This window comes from Pithys albifrons, chromosome 11, assembly GCF_047495875.1.
Source record: "Pithys albifrons albifrons isolate INPA30051 chromosome 11, PitAlb_v1, whole genome shotgun sequence".
Classification (NCBI taxonomy): domain Eukaryota; kingdom Metazoa; phylum Chordata; class Aves; order Passeriformes; family Thamnophilidae; genus Pithys; species Pithys albifrons.
The window spans coordinates 22,156,749-22,180,978 of NC_092468.1; the positions used below are offsets into that span (position 1 = coordinate 22,156,749).

The 24,230-nt window shown below is 46.7% G+C and overlaps 1 protein-coding gene across 2 annotated transcripts in view; it reads left to right on the top strand.

Moving 5' to 3' along the window:
- The first annotated feature begins 524 nt into the window (after positions 1-524).
- Positions 525-24,230, top strand: part of PLD1 (phospholipase D1) — a 62,560-nt gene continuing 38,854 nt past the window's right edge. For both annotated transcript variants that reach the window (XM_071567032.1, XM_071567033.1), the window contains exons 1-6: positions 525-659; positions 18,107-18,292; positions 18,618-18,745; positions 19,034-19,179; positions 20,007-20,115; positions 21,665-21,730. In XM_071567032.1, coding sequence (XP_071423133.1) covers positions 18,139-18,292; positions 18,618-18,745; positions 19,034-19,179; positions 20,007-20,115; positions 21,665-21,730 — 603 coding nt within the window. In that variant the 5' untranslated portion in view covers positions 525-659; positions 18,107-18,138. The remainder of the gene's footprint in view (positions 660-18,106; positions 18,293-18,617; positions 18,746-19,033; positions 19,180-20,006; positions 20,116-21,664; positions 21,731-24,230) is intronic.

The window sequence follows — 24,230 nt, forward strand, 5'->3', positions numbered from 1 at the left end:
AAAATTTTTCTCCCTCTCTCGCTGAAAAATCTGCTTCTTTGCATATTAAAAAGGGCGTATGAGAAGTAACATGGAAAACGCTGCATGTGCAGAGGATGACGGATCGCACACAAACAGTACGGGACTGTAATTATCGGGCTGTCTTATGCTAAAAATATCACAGCCTATGCAATTAAAAATTGTCAGTTTGCACAGACTTTTAATTTTGTTTCCCTGGCCAAACGCAGTTCCTCGGTGGCGACGGGGAATCGCCTTCTCGGTGGAGGAGCCGCTGCTTGGAGAGCACAAACTGCGCTCCTTGTGGGAGCGGCCCCGGGAGCGCGCAGGAACCTCCGAGCGCGGGGCTGCCAAGTTGGGACAGCACAGCCCAATTACTCCTCTTTGCATGCTTACGATGCTCTCCCGGCGTACACGCCCACCCTGGAAGGGGCAGGGCGCCCTTCCCTCCCCTCCGTGTCCCGGGCTCGCCCATAGGCTGTGCGGGCGCGGGGCGGGGAGTGCCGGGCAGCGCGCCCGGAGCCGAGCGGGCGGTGCCGGCTGCGGGGGAGGCTCCTCCGACTGCTCCAGCGGCTCCTTGGGCCGCAGCTGCCCCGGGAGAGGGACGAGACCCGGCGGGCTCTGACGGCACCATGGGGCACCCCCGGCCGCGGGGGCCGCAGGTCGGTGCGGGCGGGTCCGTGCGGGCGGTGCGCGGGTGCCCGGGGTGGGTGCCCGGCCCGGGGGAACGCGGGTACTTCAGCACGGGGCGCCTGTTTTCAAGTGAATTCCCTACTCAGGCTGTTTGCTGGGGACAGCTTCGCCGCTGGGAGCTGTTTGTCAGCCTGCCCGGTGCGCTCGGGATGGTTTATGGTTCTGCGCGCGGTGGAGTGGGCGGGTTTGGGTCGGTGTGAGCCCTGCCCGGGGGTCAGCCTGGGGGTCTGGGCTGGGGAACTCAGCGAGGGCAGCTTAACATTTGGGGTGAACTTCAGCGAGGTTGGTGTGTCCCCAGTGCCGGTGGAGTCGTGTCCCTGCCACATCCCCCTTTTTTTTTGGACATGGGAAACCTTGATAGTTCTCCAACACGCTGACACAGTCCGTCCTGCCCAGCTGCAGGCTGGCTTTCTTGCAGCGAAAGCCTTCTGCCTGTTGCTGTCGTCCTTTATTTGGCATGATGCTCTCTGGAAATCTTCAGCCCCAGAGTACCTCCGGGCCCACCTGGACTGTGGCTCCAGCTGGTGCAGCTCCATTGGCTTTGGAAAATGTTTCTCTGGTCTGACTGAACTCTGTGCACGCAATGGGACAATGTGCATTATGTGCCCAGGTCTTTGTGATCCCCACATCCTTTCTCTTAAGTAAATGTCCACAATGCCTCTCCGGTCAGCAGCGTTATGTGTCTGTTTGGGGACAGGCATTGGTGATTGAACTGGGTGGATGAAGCTCTGCTGGTTTGACACTGGTTGAAGGTCATAAGTAATGGATGTCACGGCAAGGCTGGTGTGTCCATGGCTGCTGGGACAAAAAGGCTCTGTTTTTGTACAGCATTTTGTTTCGAGCTGCCTGTGTTTGCAGCTTGAGGGGTGGGAACTCCTGAGTGCCTTTAAAATTACTCAAGAATTTGTATTTTCTCTCCTATGCCTTCTCTGGCATTTGAAAGTGTGAGATCATGCCAGAGGCTTGCAGGTAACCAGAGAGCTTGATTTCCAACCACTTCTTCTTATGATGCTCACAGGATTGTTAGCTCTGTGGTTTGGGTCTCGTGGACAGATTCTGCCCAGCTTTGCCAGAAGTTGGAAAGTTCCAAGTTTAATCCCGTGGGCCCTGGGCTACCCTTCCTTTGCAGCTTGTCACAGGTCTGCACTGTACTTACTGTGAATAAGCAGAAAGCCCCTTCCTTCAGGGTCAGTGTTACTGTGTGATGCTGAGCATTCCCCAGGGATGCTGGGATCTCTGATCCCTCCTCAGGGATGGGCACAGAGCACTGGGATGGGATGGTAGCCACCAGCCACCCTTGTGCAACTGCCCTGCCCTGCACTTGCCTGGAGCCTTTCCTGTCATCCTTCTACTGTGAGATACCACCAAACCTGTAAAATCAGGGGGTTTTTGCCGTAGGAAAGAGTGTCTGGGAAAGTGTCTGGCCTCCCCCAGGGCTGAGGGTGCAGCACACTGGTGACCTTCCATGGTGTCCCCATTGCCCATTTTGAAGCAGGGTTTAGCTGGCTGGGGGGAACAGCTGAGCCCATGGAACTGTCCTCCCCTCTGGAGAAGGGGCCAGTCCCAGGCTTGGTCAGAGTTCCCTGGGGGAGAGAGTCAAGGTCTGGGGGAAAACCCCAGATCCCTCTGAAAAGACCTGTTAAAATTTACAGATATTGCTGTAGGCTGTGCTTCAGCCAATTAAAGGAGAATTTATTGAGAACTACATCTATTTAATTGGGTTTTGCCGAGAGTAAACTTTCCTAAGTAGAGAAGAGTGAAGGTTCTCACTGAAATACGTGTTTATGCATTTAGTTTTATCCTGATATATAACATGATCCTTTACAGGATTATTGAAAATTAGCATTGAGGCTCTGGTCTTACTGGAAAAGACTTTATAATACAGTGACTTCTCCTGGAGGCCATGATGTTCTTTTTATTTTGAGAGGCTTGAGCTTCTGCCACACAAAATGCTATTGCTGGCAGGTGTCTCCTGAGCTCTCACAGTTTAGGAAGAGCTTCCTGGTATCAGAATTGCTGCTGTTTTAAATGCTGAAGATGCCTTTATGCATGTGTATAAATGACATTATAAGAGCTAGGTAGGTGATTTTTGCTGGTGAAAACATTCTTTCATAAAATAGGCTGAAATCTTGTGCCTTAACTAGAAATTTTTATTACTTTTATTAGTGACAAAGTGTAAAGTCTTGTGTCGATTTGGCGTTGTTATCCTGTGAATTATGAAGCGCTCTTTAGACTGCAGGTGTGTCTGCAGTGAAGGAAAGATTCCATGTTTTAAGGGAGTGGGTCTGATCTCCAGCAGTGATTTGAGAAATCTCTTACATGATAAACTGTGCAACTGAGTGCAAGTTCAGCCAGTTGAACCTGGGATTTGGAAGTTATTCCTTTTCTGGAAATTGATTTAAAGCAAGTTGTCAAACCTTCAAGGAAAGAAATGTGAGAGAGTGCACCTTAACAGCTGGTGCTACCACAAGTGTTATTCCCTTGAAGTTATATAATAAGGAAGATGTCAGTTATTAAAGTTCATACAGACTTCTAGTTTTATCTTCTATCTCTCTGCCCAGTGAACACACCAGAGGAGAAAGTCAGTCTCTGAAATCACTGGAGTACTGCAGGAAGCCATCACTCCGTGAGGAGCAGCTCCTTTCTGGTGCCTTTGCTGCAAACAAGTGGTTCCTTAATTTCATGTTGGAACAGCTATTTTGCAGCAATTATTAAAAAAAAACAACCAAAAACACTTTAGTGAGAACGAACAGTGTCCAGTGGCCCTAAATCAGTGTATAATAACAGAGCTGTGGAAGTAATTTGATTTCTTCTTGGTATTGGGTTGCTTGAGTATCTGATGTAAGTAAGGCCTTGGCTGAGAGTGAGGAAGGAGGAGGGCGAGAGTGAACCTTTCATGCCTTTTCCTCCCATTGTATGGCTGACAATTAATTGATGATGTGTTTTTAGCTTGCTCTGACATACCTCGTCCCCTGGAAACTCCTGCAGGCATTAAGATTTTGTCCACATATCTGAGTGAAGTTGCAACTGCATTCCTTTTTCTCTCCCTTCACAAAACCTTGGCCAACCTTTCTTTTTTGCCATATAAGATTTTTTTCAGTCCATATTCAGGTGCTGCTTGCTGTGCTTTTTCTGCACTCTGAGTGGTGGGATGTGTGAGTAGCTGGTATGCAGCCTGGCTTCTTTGCACCCACCTATGCAGGGCCAGACTTCAGCCCTGCTGAATGGAGTCATGTATATATTACCAATTTAATTTTTTTGTTTATTTATTTTTATATATATCTAGGTAAGTTTTTAACATTTTTTTAGCCAGTTGCCCCTCGTGTGCCACTCAGTTTCATGCACTCACGATCACCTGCTGGATGTACATACCAGCTCAGCTCATGCAGACACCCTGGAAAGTAGTGGGTGGTAGAGGGGCTGATGGAAAAAGAGCTCTGTTTGCCAGGCTTTCTTTACCAAAAGTTTGCCATGTTACTTCTCACCTCCTTGGCTCAGGGTGGCACAAGGCTGTCGTGGTCCTTGTGCCATGGGACACACGCCCTTACCCTGGCTCCTCTGCTGGGGTTGGAACAAACAGGAGTAAAATGTGGATTTATAGGTCGTGAAATTTATATACGTTTGAGTCTTTGGAATTCAGAGTTTTCTCTGTTTCCACGCAGTAACAGTGGGAGTTATCACTGGGGTCGGCATCGCGTGGCATTGCCACTACACTGAGCACTTCGCACATCCCTCGCTCCCCGTGCCCACGCGCTGCGGTGGCATTTAGTGCTTTCTGGATCCTTGAAGCAGATAAACACCGAAACCTGGGGGTTTACATAACACAAGAGGAGCAGGGCTCATGTCTGTCAGACAGTGCCTGGCCCCCGGCACCCATCTGCTGGCGTGGGGAGAGGGGGAGAAGCCGTCTGGTGGCTGCTGCTCCCATGCTGGAGAGCTGGGGCCCCAAAAGGAGCTGGGATGGTGCCAGGCATCCCCCTGGCAGAGAGGAAGCCACTCATCCCAGCATGGGGGAGAGTTTTGCCTCAGAGAATAAAAACTTGTAATTTAGGCACAAGCCTAAATAGGCACAGGTCGGGGAGATCTTGCTGGAGAGGAGTCAGGGAGGGGAATGGAGCAACTGGCAGAGGACCTGCCACCGCTTTGGCAGTGGGATTGGTGGTGGTGGTGTCAGCTCAGCAGGCAGGGTGACAGCGCAGCATGTGCTCAGGGATCATTGCCAAAATGAGATGCATGTTTCTAATATCAAGGTAATTGTCTTGCGATAGCCTTATCGGTCTATTGTGCTTGCTTGGATGCCAAGAAAATGTGTCTGAGAGTGGGGCTGGGTGGGAATGAATCCAGCAGTATTGCCTTGGCACGTATTTGCCCATCTGTGCCAAGCACTCACTGAAGCTGGTGTTGGTCACGTGTGGTGTTCGTACCTTTGTGCTCTTTAGTTGGTACAATCATTTCCCTTTAAACCTTCCCCTTTGCTCCCTGGGGACGCAGGGCAGACTGCATTGAACTCCAGCAAATGAACTGGTGCTACACCTCCAGCAGGATTTGACAGCAAAGTAGTCAGTTTGCGTTAGTTACCTTAGTGTAATGACATTGCCCCTTTATCCCCTTTTTTCTGGCAGAGGAGGCATAGGTAAAATAAGAAATGATCCTCTGCCTTAAGGAACTGACTCTTTAGGAAGAAAGGCTGTTAATAAAAAGGCAGTCTGAATAGTGATGGGGTGGATATTTTGCAGAAGAGAAAGAGCATCCCTCCATTGCCCACCCATGGAAAGCCTCAGAGAGGAATTGCAGGGCTAAGGATGAAAAATCTCATTGCTATTTTAGATTTACTCTTCAACAGAAGGAGACTTTCACTCTGGGTATGGAGTCCTGTGCACACTGTACTGACAGCAGAAAATATTAAAAATATTCATGGTGTTGAGATTTGTTTTCCTGGTTTACACCTCTGTTGGTGAAAGAAGAATTAAATTGTGTTTTCCAGGTTGCATTTTTCAGGTCAGACAGTGAGTCTTCATGTGTGGAGGGCTCTTTCTTCGGGTGAAAGAAGAAAAACCTCTGATAAACACCTGCTGCTTCCCTCGGTCTCCCAGGGCCAGTGGCAGGATTCCAGTAGCTCTGGGGGCTGTTTACAACTCCTGTCTCAAAGCCAGGGAAGGTGGTCTGGGCACAGAGGGACCACTCTTCTCCGGGATGAGCGTTCCAGTATGCAGAGACAAAAGGCAGTGCCAGGCAGACAATGTCCCACAGAGCAGTGCTCTGACAGCCTCTGTCCCAGCCTGTGCAAGTGGCTGATTCACAGCCTATTGCAGTTTCTGGTTGTATTGCTTCTCAACTCTTCTCCCATCCGGGTCAGGGTCCTGATAATGGCGTGTCCTGGGACTCTTCCGCACCACCAGCACTGCCTCATCACTGAGTCACTTCCTAGAAACTTCTCCCATTTTGCCAGCCAGATTGCTGGGAGGATTTTTTAATCTGAAATAATAATTTCTTGTTCTTCCTTCCCAGCCTGTGTTTGTCCCACCCAGAACACACCCTCCCATGAGCACACACTGCTGACTGCTCTGCTCTCCGGTCAGACAAACCTCAGCAGAGGCTTCTCCCACCAACACCTGGGCTCGAGTCCTGCTTGAAGCCTCCAGGAATCCCCAGGGGAAAAACAAACCAGCAAGAGTAATTAACTGCATATTTCCAACACTGTCAGTAACCTGGGGTGTTGTGGCCATGGCAGAACCTTGTAACCCATTACCGGACTAAAGGCAACCTTGCTGTTGGTTTTTTTTTTTATTTAAAATTTAAAGTATTCTCTCTTCCAACCAACTTTGAATGCAACACACAAGGGGTGAAACAGCTGGGGGGTTTGTGCTTGCGTTTTCTCTTTCATTTCAAGTAAGATGCTATTACATGATGCAGTTGATTTCACATGAAGAACACCAATCTGCCTTGCTTGGGGTTCTCTTGGGTGCAGTGAGAAGCACCCAGGGGTGTGGAGGTCTCACAGGAAGCTCAGCTGTCCTCTCTCTGTCACAAGCCCAAGGGCTGCTGAAACAATTTGGAGAGCAGGCAGTACATCATAGTCCTTTCAGAAAGAAGTGCTTTAGTTTCGCATTCCTCCTTTGCTATTTATGTAGTCCCCACGAGATATTCTGAAGTGTATTTTTTCCATGAGTGAGGTTTCCTGCAGATTGATATTTTTTTTCCTCTGAATGTCCCACCCAGTGTTGAGTCTTACCAAGAAAGATGAGTCATGGTGCCTTTGAAATCTCTGTGAGACTAGACCTGATCCTGCTGAGTTTTGGCAGTAGTTATGGCAAGTGAGCCATTTTGTTCACCAGGAGAAAGAGCTGGCTAGGTGGAAACTGCTGTCTGAGCCTATTTGGTTTTTTTCTTGTCCCAAAACTATCACATTTCTTTCTGCCAAACAGCTTTTTTTGGTACATGTGAAAAACTCCCTGCAGATGCCTTTCTGAGCAGCACTGCTCCAGAAGGTCATGGCAGTCAAGGGAAAAATTGTCTTTACTTTTTGGCTTGTTATGTGCTGAGGTCTGGAGGGTTAAGCTTCTAAGTCATAATCTTGATGCTCTGTTTTCCCTTAGGAATATGTGGGGAAAATACTGCAGGGGAGTTTTCGCAAAAGGAGAAAGAGCTGCAGGGTGTCTCTGCCTTATCCAGGCACCCATGTTGTGTATCAGGGATTGGAGGTCTGGGCATGTGGGTAAGGGAGAGGAACCAGGAGGCAGCTGAGGCTCAGCTGAACCTCAGAGATGAGCATCATCTTTCCCTGTCTGCCCTCAGTGGGCTTCTGTACCAGCTTAATTGAGGCATTGTATTTCCCCTCTGCGAAAGGGTCTAAAATTTTTTTCCAAGGCATCTGTTTTGTACTAAGCAAGCTGTCAGTATTGTCAATGTGTGTAAATGAGCTATTTTGCATAAATTTGCAGGTATTTAATTGTATTTAAGAAAGAAACAGAAGGAAGCTGTTCTGTTTCTGCAAGTTACTTCTTCATAATGAGCAGTTTTTTATTGAATTTGCCTGATTTGATCTCAGTTCAGCAGGTACCAGTCTGAAACTTCAGCAATCATTCCAGAGTTATTTGAGAAACCAGAACTCAACTTCTGTAATTATTTGCTCATCCTTGATTTTGATAATGGATCAAACATTTCAAGGTATAGAAAAATTAACTTTTCAGTAACTCCAATACCCTGTGGCCTGAACTCTGTTGATTCTGTGGAGAGTCATATGGGGATCCTTGAGAGAGGCTGGTTTGCCCTCTGAAGTGTCAGAGCCAACATTGCCTTTGCCCTCTGAGCTTGGCTCTTGGAATTACCTCTGAGCGTTCCCCAAGCCAGCTGTTTTCTTCTTGTAAACTAGAAGTTCTCAAATACTTGTTTGAACTGTCCAGGGAGAAGGAAAATGCAGTTCTTGGGAGGCCTTAATGTTATCCTAGATCCACAGATGAAGTTGTTCATGAGCTGGTGGGAGATTTCTGGGTGTGAAGGGGAGGCTGAGAGCTGATGTTTGCCCGTGTCAGTGCTTGCTGCTGGCTGTGGCTGAGGAAAAGCAGCTGCTGTTGGAAGTGTGGATCAGGAGCAAGCATGCACCCACCTGTTACCTCTGGCACGTGTTGTTGCTGGCTCTTTGGGCACAATGCCTGGTTGCACAACAGGCATGTGGTGCTGGGTGTTCCAGCTCCATGGTGGGAACTGTGGCCACTGAGCGCTCCATCTTTAGGGGTAGACTGGAGAATAGAAGTCAAATGAGGGTGGAGACATCAAATTCTTGTGGAGTTTATTAGGCAGAATGCATCAAATGTATTTAAATGCATTGCTAAAAAGAAAAATAAATCCACAGGGAGCTTCAGTTTGGAAAGGTGCCGAATCCAGGTTTGCAGGCAGGAGTACGAAGAGCATGTTGGGGGGATGAGAGTGACTGTATCATGTCATGAGCCTTTGCACTGGGGGCTCCAGCCTGTCCCTGCCCTGGGTAGGGACAGTGGGTGACAGTGCTCCAGAGTTAAATGCACCAGAGTTAAATGGTGTCCCCAGAGTGCTGCAGCTCCTCTCAAGAGCCTGAACCAGAGTTCATCGTGTGGTTTGGGTTTACCAAAGTGCATCCCTGGCATGCTGTGTGCACAGTAAGCAAACAGCTTAGCAGAGGTTAATGTCCAGCGTGAGCAGTTGCGGAGTCAATTCACTGCCAGGAAGGATCAATGTGGGATGGCATCACACAAACACCTGCATGGACCTGGCACTGCGGATGTTAAGCAGCCATTGGCACTGCATGTGGGTCCCCAGCCCTGCACCCTGTGCTTGGGGCTGTCTCTGAGGGGGACAGAAGCACCAGTAAAACCGTGGTGGTGGTCACCGTGCAGTGGTTGTCCTTGGTCCTTGAAGTTGATCGTGCCCTGGGAGATGAGCCTATGCCTTGGAACCCCTGGGCAGGGGAGGGAGTTGGACTTGGCTGTGGCTTACATGGGAACACTTGAGTCCTGCACTGTGGTGGGGACTGTACTAATAGTAGTACTACTTAGTAGTACTAAGTAAAAGGGTTGCCTTCCTGCTCCATCATGGCCTTATGCTCATGGCAACCTTTTTTTTTCCCCACTGGAAATAATTTGAAGAGTTCCATTAAGACAAACAAATCCCAAAAAGTCAACAAAAAAGCAATAAACTATTAGTAAAAATACATGTTCTCAATCTGCTACTCCTTGTTGCTGTGGTACCTGCAGAAATTTCTTACTTTTTGAGCAAGTAACAGAAAGGGTCAACAAAAAGCACCTCCATGTGCTTTCACTTGGAAAAAGCACAAGGAGAAAGAAAAGTCATGTTCCCACTCAATGAAAACTGTTCAATAAGCAGGAGGTTGCAGCAGGAGTGAGGATGGTGACATCTTGATGGGTACCTGCACTCTACCATTATCTAGAGCTGCTGCCAGGACAGAGTGCCCGTGCAGGGCTGGGTAGCAGTGGCTGAGATCCTGTTGCAGTCATTGAATCCATCCTGACCACAGGCTGCAGTGCCTTCCTTGGGATTAGCTTGACTGGCAGGAGTTACGTGAAGGTCTATGTTTGCATTTATCACCTGCCACCTAACCCTGCTGAGGGATGGAGGTGTTGGGCTGCCTTCCAGCATGCTTGCTTGTCTCAGAGCCACTGGAATTCCTTGCGGAAATGTGGCTTGGCAGGTGTCGCTTGCTGGAGCAGACGTGGCACTGGGAGATACCAGAATAGCATTGAGTGATGTACAGGACGTTGGCCCTGTAGACATCTGTATGTTTAGGTCACAAAAATATGCCCTGTATTTATATGATGTGTTCAGCTATATATAAGTGCAGCAGCAATGAGCACCGTCCCGGGAGCACTGCAGTGCTCCTTGTCATCCCTGATCACTCCAAGAGTCCTGTGCATTACACTATCCTCTGGCAAGCTCCTCACTTTTAGGATTTTGTGTAGAGCTTTTGTAGCCTCTGCCTCTTGTCAAGCTCTGCGTGTCTGTCAGCAACCTGAAGTGCTGCATCCTTTGGCCTTCCTGCTGTTTGTGCTCTTTGCAACAGGTACTTTTCCCAGCCCCTCTTGTCCCTCAGCCCAGGACACTTGGCCACTCCTGTCACATCTCCAGTGCATGTTTTGGGGATGCCAGAGTGCTGTCACCTGGTTCCCTTTGACTGTTTGTAACTATAGTGCTAGTGGTTCTCTGGGATAGGTAGCTAGGTGCCCGAAGCTCTGGGCATCCCTTGCCCTGGCTTTCAAGGGTGTTACAGGCAGTGTTCTGGGTTTAAGGGTGCAGGGTGTGTGCTGTGACCACATCAGGGAGTGGAGGGCTCATAGTACTCCCTGGAGGATGCACTGCCTGAGATGCTTCAACACTCTTATCTGTGCCTGAGGAATCCAAAACAAGGTGATGAATTAGTATGTGAAGGGCCAGCATTAATTACCAATAAATACCTAATGATCAGCTTCCCGGGAAGGCCACACTTCTCTGGCACCCCAGGGAGCAGGCACTCTGTTCCTGGGATGCTGCTGGGCAGGGGAAGTGGGAGCCACAGCAACCAGTACCACCTCAGCATGAGATCAGCAGCCACTGCTCATCCAAGGATGTTTATATTTTCACTTTACCATACTGTAAAGCAAATAAAATGAGTCCTTGGGAGGTGCCTGACGCTTAGGCTGGGCCTGGGTGTGGGGAGAACACTGCACAGGGGGGGTTTCTGACTGCAGCCGTGGCTTAGTCACCATACAGTGACAGCAGTGACCAGTGCCCATCCTCACAGTTTCCCTTGACCTGCCTGGTTTTTCTGTTCCTTTTTCTCCAGCAGGAACACTGTGGGATGGATGCTGCAGAACCCTGTACAGAAGCAGAAGGGGCTCTGCACAGTATGGATAACACACCAGGGACTTCCAAAGTTCTTTCCAGGAAATCCCAGTTTTGAAGCATCTCATCCCCTGTTGCAAACAGGCCATGTGGGTTCCCATGACTTTACTTTTCCTCTGGGCAGGCTGGTGGCTTGGCAGGAAGCCTCACATGGCAGGGACTGTGGAAATCAATAATGCAGAACCAGGGAACTGTGCTGCAGGAAGCACTAATTGGTTTGTGCTTTTAGAGGTATTACTATTAAATGTAGGCACTTTGTGGGAATAATTGTTTTGGAAACAGTGTTTTGAAATATTTTGGTTTTATACGGACTGAGCTAAAGATAAGGAAATTAGGTCAGAATGATGTTTGAACATTATTGTTGATTTGAATTTGTATTTCAGTTCTCCAGCGTGGAGGCAATGCTTTCGTTCTTATTCAAGGATTGTTTTGTGTATTTTAGAAAACAAACTCTAATTCTCTTGCTCTGTCCCTGCAGAGTGAGCATCCAGCAGGGCATATTTTTCAGGAGGCGTCTGTGTGTGCCATGCTGGCTGCTTGCTCCTCTGGCTGAATGGTTTCCATGTACTGAACTGAAGAACAGGGTTGAGGCATTGCTGAGCATTTTTCAACCCCTCTGTCTTTAATTTCATACTTAGAAAATGTAACATGTACCTGTAAGAGCCCTGGGATCTTTATTAAATGGGGGGGTATAAATAAGATCAGTGCGTGTTTCTCTTGCTTTGTTATGAGTACAGGGTCTGAAAAAGCAGGACCTGATTTGCAGGTGCTGTCTGGGACCCGAGCCTGGGGGGAATCTTCAGGTTCAGTGTAGGGCTGACCCCTGCCCAGGGCTGTGGAAGGAAGGTGTGCCAGGGTGTAAATCTGAGGTGTGCTGACAAGCCCAGCTTCTCCCGAGGGATGCAAATAACACCTCACCTTGTAAGCTGAGAGTATTTCTCCATGCAGGAATGGTCCAAAGCTAATTTTAGGTTTAAAATTGGATAAATTAGGAAATATTTATGTGGAAAAGATTCATCACCACTAGACAGAGCAAATAGCTGTTGAGGACATCATGCGTGGGATTTCCTTGGCATCTCATCTGGCCTTTTGGTGCCTGTAGGGTACCCAGGTTTTTGGCAGCAGGAGGAGAGAGAGAATTCATGGCTCAAATTCTTTGGGCTTCATTTTGATTGTTGTTTTTTTTTCTTTTTTGTTGTCAATGACACCATTTCTTTGCCCGGTTTTAGCCTGAGCCTGTCTGGTTTGCTCCATACAGCCTGGGAGGTTTGCCTGTGTCCCACCACTGGCACTGCTGCCTGCAGGACAAAACCAAGTATGGGAAAAGAGGTCACTTGTCACAGCCCTTACCAAAAGGTCACTGTACTGAGAGAGATGTCATGAGAACTTAAATGAGGGTAATTTTCAGGGAGTATAATGTTTCTGACCATAGGGATGGGAATTGATGTAGAGCATCAAACCCTGCGAGGCATTAGCAGGAAATGTCTGTTTTTCCTGGATGTACTTTCTCTTCCCTCCTCCCCTCTTTCTCAAATGAAGGTTTTCTGGGTTTCATAGCTCTATGTGGTGCTTATCAGCATCAGAACCTCATTAAGGACCAGTGATTATCTGAGCTTGTTGCAGATCTATCACGGTACAGAATAAGCTTGGGCTGACCAAGTTTTAGGTAGTTTGTTCTATTACCAGCCGCATACATTTTCACATCAGGACATGAATGACTTCAAAACACAGGACTGTTCTTGAATATTTACTAAAATATGTTAATTTATGCTTTCCAGTTTCTATTCCTTTAAAGCTGTGCTTTTGTTGTCCCGTGCAACAAGCAGAAAACCATTTTCTTTGGCGAAGGCTGAGATTGTGATATGATTCCCAAAGTAATAACTTGGGGTTAAAGCATAACCAAAATGGCAAATAACAGAAGTAGAAATTGGGCTTGAAAAGTTGCAGAATTGAGCTACGGGTTTGCAATGTATTCACAAGGGCTCAGGGATTAATGTAGTTGATTTTGATTTTTCATTGTTCCTGTAGTTAAAATCTTGGCTGGTTCTTTGTGCACTCACTGTTTCCAGTGTATATATTTTACTAGTTCAAGAGGTTTAGGGCCCTTGTGCTGTGGGGACAGTCTGGCGACAGGAGGCAGAGAGCTTAAGTGGTTCTTGAAAGGAGAAATAATTAATCTGAGAACTAGGCTGGACAAAGGTGGTGTCAGCAGTGTTTGGGGGGTTTTTAAAAGTCTGCTTTTTTTTCCTCTTTCAGTTTCTTACTATCTCCCTTCTTTCTTGCCTGTTTATTCTTTCCAAAGTTTTCCTTTACTGCTGACTTTATTAGTTGGTTTTTCCTCCTTGTTGCTTTTGCCCAAGCAGATTTCAAGCTGGATAAAGCTGGAGCAGCACCTTCCCACTGTTGAAATGCAGGTTGCTGTGCCAGATCCTGGCTGCCCAAGCAGCAGGTTTGGATATGTGGTTCTGGAGGTCTTGAAATGAAGAGCTTTCTCTCTAGTCTCTGCTTTAAACCAGCAATTAAATTGAACGAGTGTAGATTTAAACTAAATATTAGGAAGAAATTCTTCCCTGTGACAGTAGTGAGGTGCTGGCACAGGTTCCCAGGGAAGCTGTGGCTGCCCCATCCCTAGAAGTGTTCGAGGCCAGGTTGGACAGGGCTTGGAAGAACCTAAGATAGTGGAAGGTGTCCCTGCCCATAGAACTGGATGGTCTTTAAGGTCCCTTCCAACCCAAAACATTCCATGATTCTGTGATTCTAATTCAGAGCAATTCTCATTTGTCCACCCTGCTCACAGCAGCCTTCTACAGGCTTGCAGACTGTGTCACGTTTCTCTTCCTGCTCCCAGTACTGACACTGTTCTCAGAGGTCAAATACTTTAGATCTGACTCTTCCTATCTTCTCCACTGTATCTTTCTTTTTGGCTCTCGGGGAGTATCCCTGTTTGTGCATCTTGGCATAGGTTTTGCCTTTGTTCGCATTGCTGCTTGACTCAGTCAAATCCTGTTTTTTCTCTTTGGTTTTGGCTGTTTGGGTTTTTTTTCCTTTAACAAGTCCTGCTTATTTTCTATCCTGCATGGCAACAGCCACATACTGAATGCAGCACTCGTTTCTCATAAATTTATCTTATTATTTCCACTCTTCTGCTACTTGAGTTGTCTCTGACCCACACGTAATTGCAGCCTCCAAAGCTGACATTATCAGCAGGTTTATAATTCCATTCTCTAGTCCATCTCCAGTGCAAGCAGTGAGTGGCACTGGATAGACAGGGCCTTCTTGATGTATCCCATCTGTTTTGTGGTTAAATCCTGGATATCCGTGCGTGGTGCCTGTTTGCACCCAGCCTGTTGCAGGTTAACCTGGGCGCGTTCCTCAGCTTGCCCATGGGAATGCAGTGTCCACATGGAAACTCTGGCCAGGAGGTTAAATAGCTCTTACGGAGCAGAGCTGTATAAAGCAATTTGAGAAAGCTTTCAGAGGGATGTGTTGTATCCTGTCTTTCTGGCTGAGCCCAGTGCTGTCCTCCCTGCCCAGGACTGAGTCTTCCCTGTGCCCTCTAGTTCTCCCCAGACTGTGATGGGGAGCTTGGCCACTTCTCAGGTTCATGGGGACAAGTCACTTTTTTCCCTCTCAACCCCAGAATCTTGCTTGAATCTCTATGGGGCAAATCTTGCTGCTGGGACTGGCTCAGGTCTATCTGAGTTTGGACCCTGCATTATCCCAGGACTTGTCTGTACCAGCTGTGAAAACAGCTTCAGCTCCCCCCCCCAAAAAAAAAAAAATCCTGAGTTATGCAGCCCTGTTGTGGTCCCTGGCAAATAATCACTGGATACACTGGTTAATTGTTTATCCATTAACTGACTGCATCAATTAATGTGACGAGGAGCCCAGCTGTACCTGGCACGGCAGGGAGGGGAAAAGGAGGAGGAGGAGGGAGGATGCACGTCCTCTCCCTGTTGGCTCCTCTCTGTGTGCTCTTCCTCCAGCCCTCCCGATGTGGTGTTTATCTGCTGCTTTCCTTCAAGTGTAATTGCTGGCATGGCACGTACAGAGTGTGTTTGGGCTTGTGTTCTCTTTGACCATGGAAACTTTTGGAAAGGGCATTAAGTTTCCATGATGCAAAAACATCTTCAGACTGAGGAAAAAACAATCTGTTTTGTTTCTAAACTTGAATACAAACAGAAGAAATACAGAGCAAGGTGCTGCTTTATTTCCAGATAGAAGTGATCAAAAAAATTCTTTGCCTGAAGTACTGAGTGGGAAGTATGATTTTATTGTATCTGTCTGTGCAGAGTAGGGCTTTGGGCTCCTCTCTGCCACTCCCAGGGTTATGTGGGAAATGTAACCTCTCTGGTCTCCCTTGGGAATGATGTTAGGGATGCCTGCTTTTCAGAGAGAAAGTCAGGCTTCCAAAGGCAGTCTATATCAGTGGACTGATTTCACTGCTAGAAGAAAATGAAAATGTACCTTATGCTCTCTGAATAATTTAATTCCCCTGCAGTGTGTTGTTAGAATAGGAAAAGTGTAAAGCTTCCAGCAGGGAGAACTGGCTTTCCATGGAGTGACGGAGAAGGAGGTGTGGGGCAGTGGTAGTGCCAAATTCCTGCCGTGGGGAGGCTGTGTGGACACTGGGTAGGGAAGTGGGGAACATCAGTGGAGTGAGAACAGTTTAATAATTGAAACAAAATAAAATAACAATAGTATTAATAATTGTAATGAAAGAGATGGGGGAGAGAGAGAGAAAGTGTGGGAGGAGTAACACCCAAGGGAAACAAGTGCTGCACAATCCAATAATTGTTCACCACCTGCTGACCAATGCCCAGCCTGTCCCTCCACAGTGGTCAGCGCCTTCCAGCCACCCCAGTTTATATACTGGGCATGATGTTCTATGTAATGGATTATCTCTTTGGACAATTACAGTCAGCTCTCCTGGCCTTGCTGACCCCCAGCTTCTTGTGCACCTTCCCACTGGCAGAGTGTGGGAAACTGGGAAGTCCTTGGCTTGAGGGAAGGAGGACTCAGCAACAACTAAAACATCAGCATGTTATCAAACTTCTTCTCATCCTAAATCCAAAACACAGCACTGCACCAGCTAATAATAAGAAAACTAACTCTGTCCCAGCCAAAACCAGGACATTGTACCACGGTTCAGTACCCAGGAGTATGTGCAGGTTTATGTTTTAATTGTTCAGGCAGGTCTCTTGAAGTGACCTGGGGACTGAGTGAGTCCCTGGTCTGGTCCTAAAGCCTTCTGTGCAGTGCAAGGTGACAGAGCCACCAAGGCGCTCAGAGCCCTCACTCCTGAGATGAAGCTCTTGGTTCTGTATTTACTTTGCTATAAGAGAAGAGATTGATCCAATTTTTCTTGATTCAAGTCTGTGTGCAAATGGATTTTTTTTCTGAAGACAGCTGCTTTTAGCATGTTTTTGGACTTCCATGATATCACCCTTATGTAGTAGTAAAATAAAGTACTTGTTTCAAGAGGAAGCAATAATAAAGAATGTCCTTTCAAAAGCAGCTAAACACATGATTTATTAAAATGGTAAATTATTTCCAAGTTACAGCATACCCAGCTTTTGCTATGGAGCTCATTCAAGAATAATTGCACAGTGTTCTTTGCAGAATTTGACATCAGAAATGTCACACTTCTTTTAAAAATCATTCTTTAACACAGTGTAAGAGCTTCCACAAGCATAAATGGCCATCCTTGTATTGACTGCTGTAAAATGTTGCCAGTTTGTCCCATCCGTAGTTTTTCAGTGTAGCTGTGGAGCTGTGACATTTATTGCAGAGTAGCACAAAAATTGAAGGGGCTTATTTATCATGGAGATACCCAAGAACTGGAGCTTGGCTGCTTGCAAGGTCCAGGAGGCAGTTCTGCAGCCCCACAGCAAGCTGCAGAGCCTGGAAGAGGAGGAGGAAGAGGAGGGTTTGCAAATACTGAAGGCTTGTGCCAGTCTCAGTGAACATGCCTCATGTATTGTTTTATTTTTGTTTGATTATTTTTTTTCTTCCTTCCTCATATTTATGACTCAGGCTCCTGGCATGGCTGGGTGGGAATAAAGGTGGGAAGTGCTGTAGTGCTGTAGTCATCAGTGCCTAAACACCTCTGAGTGCCAGTGCCTGAGTGCCATGAGCAGGCACAGCCTTCCCCCTGCCTGTGTCCCCATCACTAAGGGGCAGTGGGCTGGTCACCTGCAGTCACTTGAGCTGTTGGAGGGGTGAGCACAAGGACGAGCTGCAGTGTCCACCTTGTTGCTCCCAGGCTTTCTGTGGACACCAGGATGTCCCCAAACCCACTCTGCTGTCCAGAGAGGAACCTTTACAGCTGTAACTTGTGAGCCTGCTGAGAGGAGGGAGCTGTGGGAGAGCATGAGACATGCAGATACCACAGGAAATTGTGTAAGGTGCAAAGAAATAGAGGAAATCTTAATAATGCTGAGAGTTTGTACCACTAATTCAATCAAAGGAAGAACTTGGAACAAAAGCACCTCCTGATTTTCTGAGTGAGCTGTTACTCTGTGCAGCCTGACCTGGGAAATGCAGTTCCATGTGAATTAAATCTGAGATTTGGCCAGGAGTTAATATAGTTTGTGCTTTTTCTGGTGTGTGGTCATTGTTACAAAGCTGTTGAGATGATCAGGTGAGTTGATGCAGAAGCTTCCTTCCTTTGCCTTTGTAGTCAATATGAGAAGGGAATCCTAAGCCACAACCAACCCCCTGCAGTTTTTTTAGTTGGAAAGTGAAATTATTTATTTTCCTTTTAAAAATACAACCAGAGTGTAGGAATCCTGTGGTCACTGGTGCTGGGGGAAACTTCCTCTTGCAGCCTGAAGCTACCTGAGCTTTTTCACTGCTCTGGGCAGTGGTTTCTTGTAGCTGCAGGGCTGAGTGTTTGGCATCAAGTCCACAGAATGGGGATAGTTGGGATGAATGTTGTTGAGGGGCTGGAGGGATGAGGGGCCATTTGCTGCCAGTGGGTTCCCTCCACCCTGCTCTGTGTTGCTCAGGGGATGATGACAGCTCTGCCCCTTTCTCTCCTCAGCGCCCTGTGGCTCCAGAGCACACGCCCTGGAGATGTCACTGAGAGCTGAAAGTCATGCAGCCACATCAGCACTGAAGAAGATTGCTGCAGACATGAGCAACATCATCGAGAGCCTGGACACCAGGGAGCTCCACGTGGAGGGGGAGGAGGTTGACTCGGAGGTGCTAAATGACCCAAAAGGCACCGGTGAGTTGATACCTGTACGTTCTTGCCCCATGTCCTGCCTGGATTTAGTCATCTGTTGACAGATAGGGTGCAGTCTCAGGGGTCTTGCTAAGCCCAGTCATTGACCCTGGTTTAGAACCAAGAGGCTCTTAAAACTGGAGCTTTTCAAGTCCCTTCTGTGAAGACTTGTTGTCGAGCTCCCCTAAATAAAACCTGGTATCTTTTAGAGACATAAATGCTGCTGTGTAAATGCTCCCATGTTAAAGCATTGCAGCTATCTCTGACTTTCATGCCTTCGTGGATTGTTACAAGGCTGTTGAGCTGACCCTCTTTGTGGTTCTTGCAGTGTGCATTCCCTTCTCTGCCATCTATCACACCCATGGGTTCAAAGAGCCGGGCGCGCAGACGTACCTCACGGGATGTCCTGTTCGAGTGCGTGTGTTGGAAGTTGAACGCTTTACTTCCACTAAGAAGGTCAGAACTTATAGAAACTTTGTTTACTTTCGTTAGAAGTGTATTACAGTGCTGTTTGTGGGTTAATTTTTTGCTTGCTTGTTCATGGGCTGAGGAATCAGAATGCCTGTGTCTCAGAAGACACTTGAGAGAAGGTTACCTGTCTGTATTAAATTTAATAAAGCAGAACAAGGAATCATGAGACAGAATGATCCTTAGGTAAAGTTGAATAAAGGCTCTTCAGATGAACAGCTCCAGGAAAGTGACATTTCAAAGCTGCATTACTTGTGGTGGTGTTCTCCTCTGCAGGTACCAAGCCCCAACGTTTATACCATTGAGCTGACCCATGGAGAGTTCACCTGGCAGGTGAAAAGGAAGTTCAAGCACTTCCAGGAGTTTCACAGGGAGCTGCTGAGATATAAAGCCTTTGTGCGCATCCCTATCCCTACCAGGAGGTGAGTGTGCATCCCTGAGGGCACGGTGGGCTTTGGGACGGTGGGATCTGTTTCTTTCAGTAATGTATCCATTTGGTTTCACCTTTCCCATTGACTTTGCTGTAAGGAGGAGAGGGCAAAAGAATTCAATTTCTATAAATATTTAGTAGCTGTAATAAAAACATTTAATTTATGTGTTTAGTAGCTATAATCTAGGTGGTACAAACATCCCTCTGCTGACACAGAAAGTGTTGTCTCCCAGCTCTCTTGAGCTGAATTTGCTTTGAACTTGGGGATTGGTTATGCTAATTGAAATTGTTGGTGTTCTGTGGCTTTCTGACAGTGTGGGCTGGATGTGGGAGATTAGGGGATCCCTGGCATAGGTGGTCAGCCCTGCCCAGCCTGGCCTTGGTGCTCATGGTGGCTAGAAATGTAAGGGGAAAGAGAAAAGTGGGAAGAGAAGTGCTCTATGTCAGCAAGAGCTTCCTGATGTTGCAGAAAGATTAGGATATGATAGAAAGGGGAAATTATGAGGGGTTAAGCACTGGAGGAACTTAATGCCCTAAAAATATGGCATAGGTTCCCTTTTCTTACAAGGACAAAAGGTGGCCCTCAAAAATCAAACTCTAATGTTTTTGTATTGTGTTTTGTGACCTAGTAGGAACACACTGGTTTCTTAAAGGAATCCACACTGGCTTTTTTTTTGTGCTATCCTGCCCGCCCATCTCAGTTTTTAAGAGCTTGGATAGGAAAAATAAAAGCATTGCAGAAAGGGAGGTTACATATCAAGGCGCACACACACACTTGCAGCACTGAGACATGATGTTGGGGTTTGTTTTTCCTTTCAGTCACACAGTGAGAAGACAATCCATCAAAAGGGGAGAACCACGGCAGATGCCAAGCCTGCCGCACACCGCGGAGAGCACAGTGCGAGAGGAGCACTTCTCTAGCAGGAGGGTGAGTGCCCAGCTCAGCCTGGGGGCCAGAGGGATGCTTTGGGAGGGCTTCTGAGGTGCAGAGATGCCAGGCAGGTTGTTTGCAAAGCCACACGCTATCAAACCCTTTATTTATTACTATTAAAGTATTTTGTTTTACAAACTTACACTTTGACAAACCACCTTTAGCGCCTAGTTCTCCCCTGTGCACTAATGAGGATGCTTCTCTCCAGGTGCATACAGCAAAGTTTTCCTCTGCAGTTGAGTAAAACCATGAGGTTGGGAGTGGTGGTTTCCCTCCTCCCACCTGCTCTGATTTAAAGATAGAAGAGGCAGTTTGCAGAGTCTGGTTGTGTGATGGAGGTAGCCCTGAGGCCATCAAACTCTGAGAGATTTCAGTCCTGTGCCCCTTTGAAAGAGGAGCTGACAGTCAGGCTCTCCATGCTGAAGTGGGTAATTTTAGCCAAGGCACACGTGTTCTGTGTAACTTCATCAGATGTTAACAGATGGGCCCTTCCGTGAAGAGGGTGGATGTCTTCCTACCTCCTCACTGCAGCTTTGCTGTTTGCAAGAAAAAAAAAAGCCTGTAAAAACCCATGTTTGTTCAGCCTGTGCTTATCATTCTCTTTCTGCTGCTCCCTCCTTCCCTGGGCTTTCTGCCACTGGAGCTGCAAGTCCCATAAGATTGTGTGTCATGGCTGTGATGTGCAGATAACCCTCCCTGCTGTGTATGCCCTTATTGATGTGTGGGACATTTCAAGAGAGAGATAGTGGTTTAAAAGAGGAAGAAAAATGTTTTCTAGATCCTTTTTTCTTAGCTCCACTTGATTCCTTATGGGAATCCCACCACTCCTACCATGGGGATGTACACCCTCACTGCCCAGCTGGAGAGCTCAGTGCTGTGATGTCAGTGCTGAGAAGGATCAAGGTCCTGATGGCATTTGTTTCTTTTTGGTTTGTTTTGTGTCCTGTAGGGCTCTGCCCAGTTTCTGGTGATGGGACAGTCTCATTTCTTGTTTGCTCATTTACCATGAGAATAGATTACTTCTCCCATAACGATTTCTTCTCTTCTTCCCTCCTGGCTGGGAAGGACAGGCCTAATCACTGCCCTCTCTGTGGCTTTCAGGACAGGGCACCATGGTCACCATACTCCTCACTCCATGAACCTGGTGTTTTGGTTAAACATGCTCTCTCAGTTGCCTCTGAGCCTGTGTTTCCTCATTGAGCTAATTCATGTGGGTCAGAAACAGTGGGGATTGATTTTGTATTTAAAATTGTTCTGGAACCTGGACTCAGTCAAGAAAGTTGACCTCCAAAATGACACTGCCAAGCAACAGGTCTGCTGGTGGAAGATACAAAAACAGATTTGTGAACACTAAACAACCTGTGACCAAACTGTTTATGGTTCTGAGCTGTAATAACCCGTGAGAACATAATGTATTCATTTATCCACTCAAACTGAAAAGCACATCTGATTTCTTGACTGCTTCCTAATACTGGACAGTTGGATTGCAGGAATTTTCAAGAAAAGCCTGCACATCTTATCTAAAGTTTCAACATTTTAATTGTAGAAACAGCTGGAGGACTACTTGTCAAATATCCTGAAAATGCCGATGTACAAGAACTACCATGGAACAGTAAGTAGAAATTAGTTTGCTTACCTAAAAGAATATTCATGTTACAAATGCCGAGTTCATTGGAAGAAGACATGCAGCTTATGGAGGAAACATTTTAGACCTTTTTTTGTGAGTGTTTTGGCTTAGCTGATTGCTCCAACGTGATGTAATATGATGAAAACCAGAGGAGCAGAGTGAATGACTCAGTCTTGGAGGTCACTGGTATAACACAGGGATAACCTCCTTAAGGAAGTCCAGTCCAGACAGCTGGTTGTACATGTGTGATGTACTTTCTGTTTAATTCTGCAGAGTGTTTAAGATGAGAAGTTAAAGTTTTAATACTTAAACAATTGGAATCCAAACCATATTTGTAATTGCTCCTTCAGTTTGGGCTTTGTGTGTAGTCCGGGGTGCAGTTTTGTCTCAGGTTTCTATTCTGTGCAGTTTCTCTGGACATCAGTGATGCTGAGTTTGTGTTTGATACCCAATCACCTCTGCAGGTATTTTTGCAGTTCCAAAGGGAGATGGCATTTGGCTTCTTTTCCCAAGTCAACACTCATTTTGAAATGAGGAGAGATGTCAAATCCAGCTTCAGGCCTATTTTAAGAAAAAAATATTTCTTTTTAAATTCATCCTGGAGTGTCTCTTCAGTGCTCCTCACCTGTCAGTCACAGCTGTAACATGTCACGGGGATGGTAATTTATTTCCCCTTTTTTTGGCTGCATAATGACTGTGTTGCTCCATCTTTTGTATTATCAGCAAAATCTGATGCACGCTCTGAAGTAGGTGCTGAGCTTAGTGACATTTCTGAGCAAAGGGTAATAACTGGGAGCACTTGGTTTTCAAACAAGCCAGAAATATAGACTGAACTTTGGATTTCTGTAGCAGCCAGTTTTTCTTTTCCACTGTTGTTGTTGTTGTTTGGTAGATATTCTTCTCTTTTGTGGGATTTCAGTTGTACAGGGATGTTGGGCAGCTCATAGAAGGATGTCATGCTCAAGAAGTGTATGTGCTGTGTTGCAGAGCTCAGTGTGTATGGGCCAGGGTGCTCACTGGGGTTGTCCATGGTGCTTTGGGTTGGCCAGAAATCTTAAGACTAGTTCGAGGCAACTGTATTCCTTAGAGTGCTTCTTTTGGGAACAGGCTATGGAGAGCTTAATTCCAATGCAGTCAAGAGCTGTGTTAGTCTGCATGTGGAGAAAAGTCATCTTTTGTTCTAAAAGCAAGACTGGGATAACTTGGCAATTTTGATCAGTAGCATATGCGGAGCGGGGGAGACTTATTTTACAGTGTGGATCCATCTTGTCACTTTCAGGCAGGCGTTGCTTTTTTCAAGTATTTTGGAGCATTTCTGCTCATGTAAGAACGTGGGTGATCTTTTGGCCAGGCTGTGGTTTGAGACATGCTGGGGGCTGGGTGAGGAGCCGAGTGGTCCTGCCTTGCCCAGGCAGCTGTGGGGTGCTCCCCTCCTGTGCTGAATCGCCCTTCTGTCCCCAGCCCCCACAGCCAGATGTCACTTTGCACATAAATTCTCAGTTTATTGTTGGCTTTCACTGGATTTGGTTGCAGCAAAGTGTTCAGTGAGGACTCTGGTGCTAACAGTGGCAGTGTGGGTCCTGCAGGCAATGCTGGAAGAAAGCACAGGGAGAAAAGTGCTTCCTTTAAAAAAACACCAAAACAACCCCCACCATTCTCAGAATAGAGACTGAAGTGAAGATTTCTGGCATTTTCCCTGGGACTGTATTTGTCTTCCTGAGAACAAAATGAGGGCTTTGCTCTTCCTGTGGTTGAGAAGTCTTTTGCCTGACAAAGCTGTAACTGTCTTAATCTTGGAGCACATTTTGACTCCTCTGTATTCCTCTCATCCAATCCATGCACTGAAGTGTTTTTTAAAATCCCGAGCTCTTTGTAAAGTGACACATGGAGTTGCAAAGACAAGCTGTGACCTGCCTGGAGTGCAGCCCTTGGTCCCTGTGAAGAGCCTACTTGGCTCAATTGTGCCTACAAGGATACGTTTTTTACGTCTGAACTGCACAATTTAATGAATTCCCTTTTTTGCTTCTTTTATATTGCATTTGTGGTTAATTTATTATTTGCCAGTGGGAACAAACAGTTATACACTGTTTGAAAATGTGCCATGCACTGGGATAGTCAAGCCTTCAAGTCAAGCTTGTAGTGGTTTTGCAGACCTGGAGTCCCCAGTGGACTGAGGATCAGATTCAGTGACCACGTGGCATTGTAAAGGTTGTACATCCTCTAGCTTTTTATATTTTTTTTTATTTTTCTTCTGTGATTTAAGACTAAATCTCATGCCTTCTAGTACTTTCTAAAACCTTTTTATAGTACTTCTGGGCTGAAGTGCTTCAAGACAATTACCATTAAAATGAATGTTGTGGGAATCTCAGCCTGTTAATTGTCCACAGTTTTTTTCCTGGAAAATGGAAATTGGAGGAATATAGCCCCAAAACGTTAGGCCTTGATTGGGATCCACATAAAAAATTTATTCATTGGACCTTAGTGT